General features: G+C 31.6%; 1 protein-coding gene across 2 annotated transcripts; it reads left to right on the plus strand.

Moving 5' to 3' along the window:
- The first annotated feature begins 219 nt into the window (after positions 1 to 219).
- On the plus strand, positions 220 to 4,877 carry LOC108202213 (uncharacterized). Of its 2 annotated transcripts, none has more exons than XR_010287838.1 (5): positions 220 to 338; positions 441 to 1,091; positions 1,231 to 1,431; positions 2,629 to 2,762; positions 2,857 to 2,931. XR_010287838.1 is itself a non-coding variant. In XM_064085039.1 (5 exons), the coding sequence occupies exons 3-5, from the start codon at positions 1,343 to 1,345 to the stop codon at positions 4,764 to 4,766; spliced, it is 531 nt and encodes a 176-aa protein (XP_063941109.1). In that variant the 5' UTR covers positions 220 to 338; positions 441 to 1,091; positions 1,231 to 1,342; the 3' UTR covers positions 4,767 to 4,877. The 2 variants fall into 2 exon arrangements, 1 of the variants encoding a protein (XP_063941109.1); XM_064085039.1 differs by lacking the exon at positions 2,857 to 2,931 and adding an exon at positions 4,459 to 4,877.
- The last annotated feature ends 1,317 nt before the right edge of the window (positions 4,878 to 6,194 follow it).

A 6,194-nucleotide genomic window follows, 5' to 3' on the forward strand; every position in this document is an offset into this window, starting at 1 on the left:
TACCTTTCTGCAAACCAATACATGTGGTGGTTGGTAAACCAATTATGTTTAAAAAGAATCCGCAACTCACTCCGGAAGAGGTATGTTCACAGGTTATCTATCTCCAACATATTGGAATCTGGTTTTAGATAGCTATAACATAAAAGTCAACAGAATAATATTAAGACCATGAGAACATATTATCAAGTGGTATATTTGTTTTAATGACTAGAGTGATAGACTTGAGAAATGAAGGGCAAAACTAACAACTTATTCTTGCATTAGATACACCTACGAAGGACTACATATGATAGCCAAAGTAGCAAAGAGCCAACGGAACATGAACTTGTACTCTCTGGGTATGCTTCTTTTTCCTTGTAATAACATAATATTTTTACATATATCTTTTTTTTAGATTTTGTTGTGGTTAGTATATGATTTTGATTGAGAAAAAATTGCAGGAATTCAAGAAAAGCCATGTTCCAGTATTTGGGAGCTGGGATTGCAATGATGATCTTCCGTTTACACAGTGCTTTGAGTCAGCAAGACAAGCTAGACTCCTGCGTTACAGCTACTCTGAAGATCGTGATCTCTATGTCACTGGCGACTTGTGCTCTACCTACAAAATACTGGTGTCAAATTTCTACTTATTATGTGCATGTCTTTATACAATTGCGAACATCTTATTATTATTTTTTTTATCATTTAGTTGTCGCATTCTAATCATCATCTATAATCTTGGCTTTTAGGAATTTAGAAGTTCCTAAGACTTGGGCTGCCTCAGACAATATTGTTTAATATAAAAGTCTTTCAAAGACTGAAAATCTTGGGCACTAACTCAATGGTATGACATATTATAGTGTCGCTTTTTTTGTAAATATTATAAAAAAAAATATCAGTGTATATCTTATCTTTGGAACAGAAATTGCGTTTTTTATTCCATAATTATCAGCAATCATACATTTTTGAGTAATAAAAAACGGGTACAGGGATGCTGCATGCTGTGTCCTGCTGAAATGAAGGAAAAATTGGAAGACAGGTTATGATTGCCATCGTACTTGAACAAGTCCCAACGGCCTGAAAGTAACTTTTTCTTTTGCAATTTTAAACAGGTATGTGCATTTCTTGAGTTGTTGCATGTGGGTACTTGCCAAGAAGAGTGAATTCTTCTTGATAAATGCCTCTTTCTTTTGCTTTCAAAATTTTGGTTGAACCTATCTACACAATGTTAAAAAATAATCTGGGGAACAGGCAAAAGGAGGCTACCCACTTGTGGAAGACAGCAAAAAGGAAGGGTGGGTGGTTTGTGAGTGTGAATATGAATATGAGCATGATGTGAAAGAGTCACCAAGCCCTGTGCCTAATGCTCCTCCACCAAGAAAGGCACCCAAGGCTGTGGATGAAGATCTCTACAACATCTTTCCTGACCTTCTCTATGCCAATTCCAAAAGGGTGTGTTTCTCATCTGCTCTCAGCTTTGTTTCAAAGATCAAATCTTTAAAATCTTTATTTTGTTTATTTAGAAAAGGGTGAATCTTCAGCAATAATTATATATAGTTGGTCACTGTTATCAACATATTATTTCTTTTGGTCATGTAAATTGAGTGTTTTGTGGTCGTAACTAAACGAAATTCAGACTTTTTAGGCTCACATTTCACTAATTTCTTCAAGATTTTCCTTGGAGCATAGTGTAGCAAAATACAGAAAAGCTGTTTTTTTATTTGAGCAAAGTAGGCTTCTTGTCACTTGTGTAATAAATAACAAAAAACATGTTAGTAATTCACTAATTATTAAATTATAATTGTCTGTTTGTAGAAGAGGGGATTTGGTTTTTTTTTTTCATGCTGCTTTAGGCCATCTCGTGATTTGTGAGAAACCAGTGACAACTTAGAAGACTTGCTGAGATGCACCATATGCCTACATGCAAAAGAATGATGGCAGACAACATAGTTGTGACTAAAACCATTCTAAGCCTTTATATTTTCATGCAGCTATCTTCGAGGATATTTTGGAAACAATAGCATTTGATTATTTATATAAATATCTTTTCGGACTACTTAAATCGTGTACTTACGTGTTCATTTTGACGGCCTGTCTCATGCTAAAATAAAAAGGCATTCTCATCAACTTAATTTCTGTCTTTCTGTTCATTACTGTGAAGATACAATGGATATGACTAGCAGTTTTTTTTTTATTAAAAAAATAGAGTGTTAAGCTGATTATTGCTGGATAGTTTTGAACTTAAGATTTTGATGACATGATTTTATGAGTTCTTTTGTGAATTATGAGCTGAAGTTTCGTGGAAAAAAATTTATAAATGTCGAATGTGTATGTAAAACTTGCAAGTTCAATTATAAATATGCACTATATTTTCACATTTGTGTGCATCTTTTTTTATTTTATCTAATGGATAATTTGTTAGTGAACTATGTTTTGTTCCATTATTAAGTGATATCAGATCATTAAATACGAGCTCATTATAAGTCCTACAAATATTTGATCAGTAAAGCAGAGAATATTGAGTTTTATCCCTTAGTTTTCTGTTTACTCACTCTCAAGGCAACTAAGAATCAACATTTTTTTCCTTTGCGCACTCTTTTTTACACTATTGTATGTTTGATGATCATCTTCTATAAATGGATTTGGCAGCTTGGAAGAAGCCACTGGCTTGGTCATCATATTTATTATCAGTAGAACAGGAGATAAAGCAAAAGTGTCAGAACTCGTGAAGGAGGTGGCAAAATTTGATGACTTCATGCTCTTGGATATCAAAGAGGAGTACAGTAAGTCCCATATAAATTCGTCCTTGCATTAATTTCATCTCGGTGAGTTGGATACATAATCTGATACTCATAAAAGCTTGTGCATTTATATTAGGTTGTCCTTCTTTAAAGCCGCTTATGCACTTTATGATTCTGAATTCTATGTCAAAGCTGATGCCGACATATTTTTATGTCATTGTTTATTATGTGCATTTGCGAATGCAATTATTTATTTGTCATTTGGGTTGTTGTTAGATTGACCTTCACTTCTTTTGGCCAAAAACGTTCTTACACTTAAACATATCTCCGATGCATTAATGTTTTGTTTTAACTGCTCCAAAGCAAAAACGGTTAGCTTATTACTATACTGTAACAATTTATACATAGATCAGCTAAAATGAACTTGAGACTTCTGTGAAAAATAATGTAGATAGGGTACTCCCTGTTTTTTTCATAGGTCGTTTGAGTTTTTTAGACATTATTGACTATCTGTTTGAAATTATTATTTTTACTCTCTTTTTTGTGAATAAAAGTATACAATAATTATTATTATATTCTATATGCATCAAGCATGTCACCTTAATCTCTCATCGAATGAAAGACTCAAATTAGAAGAATAGTTAGAACTGCAAGAATTCCTTCTTTACTCTTGATGACAGTTATTCTGTGATACCAAAATTTAAAGTGAGATTGTATACAATGGCAGTTAGACAAAGTTATCTATTTGACTAGAAAATTTAGGCACACAGCTCGAATTTGCGGTTTATTCCGATTGTGCAAGAAATCATTAGTTAATTAGTCAATATGATACCAGTGTTTAAGGTCCTTAGAGAAGAGTCCTATCAGGGAATTGAGAATGGTTAATCTCAAGGTATAATAGAAACAGAAAAGATTAGAATGGGGGATGAATAATGAAATGAGAGGCTCAGAACTGCTCCCATAATTTAAAATCAAACTATTGACCCACTAACTTCCGTTTTTGCTACACACTGTGATTAAAAGTTGGGGAATTATGTGAGCTAAAAACTATATTTTCAAAAAGATACACATCCATACCATCATGTCAGGTATGTATTACAGGACAAGACTGCCCACTTACAAATTCTAAAAAATACTACATTTTTGCTTTATGCTCCAACATATTTTGTGGGATAAATTGTGTTCAAACAGACTCAAGTGGTTGTAGAAAATTGAATGTCAAAATATTAACTGACTTATAAGTGTTTATTGTAGACTACTTATAACTTCTACTTCAAATTTATATTGCTTTTACCGAAGTTTCACCTTTACTTCAGCAGATTCTTCTCTAGACTATGATTTAGCCGTTTATGGCTATGCCTTCATCTTACTTACCTAAAAATTTCAACGACCTCCTTTGTTATGTTATAGCTTAAGTTTTATGTGGTTAAAGGGTTTAATTAAGATAAGAGTTCTACTCGAATAACTCACAATTGCTCATGCTTTCCTAATTATTAGTATTCCTATTTTTCTGATACTAAGACCTATAAAACGATATAAGCACGATATGTCCATGATTTTTCCATTTAAAAAATCTACGGGGCTGATTTGAATAATATGCATTCAAGTCGGTGAAATTTTCGACCTATTGGGACTTGCACTTGCATTGTTTGACTCCCTTGATTGTTATTTTTCACCATATATATGATCTTCACTTCTACTCATTCAGATTTAATTTTTAAACTATATTATGTCTCAGGGTTTTGGATCTCGATGTGCAAGACAAGGGCGGCTCCTTCAACTTGCTTGTGTTCAACTCGTATATTGAATGTTTACATAATGCGCCAGTCAAAAGAAACTCTCAAAGGGATGAGTCTATCTTCTGATTCTATGCTTGAACATTTACAGGAAGGGAAGGAGTTTGTGTTTAAACTCAATCTGGGTAACCACAAAATGTGTGGACTTATTCGAAATTATGTTGTTGCCTTCACTTTTATGTCAGATTTTAACTTGAAAAAAACCCGAAGAAAGTTCTGTCTTTACATGGAGACGTATTTGGATGGTTAGCAGCGCTTTCTGACACAGGCATACTATAAAATAAAGACAAGAAATTGCTGAATTTTTTTAATAAGCACGTGGTAAATCGTAAAATATTGATATTTGAAACTCGAAAGTATATGTTAGTTATACAATAGGCCCATGCCTTGCACGGGCTTTTACGCTAGTTATATTATATACTAGAAAAATGTATCGGTCAACTCATGCTTAACTCGTATGTGAATAATTATTAGTTATTAACTAATTGAGAATCCGCGCGTTTGCGGCGGCCTCTAAAAAATATTATATTAATTATTCAATATTAATATTTGTAGAATGCAATAATTTTGTGGCTGTCTATAAAAAGTATATATTAATGATTAAAAATTAATATTTGTAGAATAAAAGAAATTTTATATTATAAAAATTTTGATGTAATACAAATACTAATATATAAAATTGCAAAATTGGACTATAATTCATTGTGAAAAAATGAAAATAAATTTATACACGTAATTAACAATTTAAAGCACGCCAAATCTGAATTTTATTTGTGTTTTTTTTTAAAAGTAATCATGTTCTTACATTGTCACCTTCCTCCAATTTTTTTGGATTGATTGTGCACAAAAACATCTAACTTATTAGCGATCTATAACAACCCTTATTTGTAACAATTTTTATTTTTTAATACTGTATGAACAGTCTTCACTTAAAAATTGCTTAAACGGCATGAATAATGTTTTCCTTGTGTACAAAATAAATCATATAAAAAATTAACAACAACAAACATGTCCGATGAACAAAACAAATATTATAAAGAGAAATTCTAAAGGTACCCTCTTCGAATTGGCTTTTTCAGTTGGTACACAAAATTGTTTTGGTTTCTGGATGGTACCATTATACTATTATGTTATTCCCCCTACCATTAACATCCGTTAGTCAAACGTTATATTTTGAGTATCATTTGAAAAAATCAATTATAGAAGGGTATCATTAAGAATTTCCTTTAATGTATTATTATGATTTTTTATATCCTATTAGTTTGAAAATTTAAACTTATATGGATTAAACTAAATATCAGTTGTTAAAGTCGAGGTTAGGTTAAAATTAAGGATAACTGATCCAACAAAGTTGGGAATAATTAGAATAAGATTAGGAAACAAAATCGAGTATCATTTTTGACGAAGTACCATAAAATCTCAATTTGTTATGTAAAAAAGTCTCAATTATTTCAATTCGAGTACATCTTCTCAAATCTCTATATTAGGCATACAAACAATTATTTATGTGTGTATTATCTAATTGAACGGTTTAATTTTTAAAGAATTAAAAGACCGAGATTGAGTCTTAGTTTGGTTGGTTCTCATTTGAGCACATGCTTATGTACATATGATATAGTAATAAAAACATATTGGAGATAATATTTTTAGAATAATACGATTAAAAAAAATGTGAATA

This window comes from Daucus carota, chromosome 9 (assembly GCF_001625215.2).
Source record: "Daucus carota subsp. sativus chromosome 9, DH1 v3.0, whole genome shotgun sequence".
Classification (NCBI taxonomy): Eukaryota; Viridiplantae; Streptophyta; class Magnoliopsida; order Apiales; family Apiaceae; genus Daucus; species Daucus carota.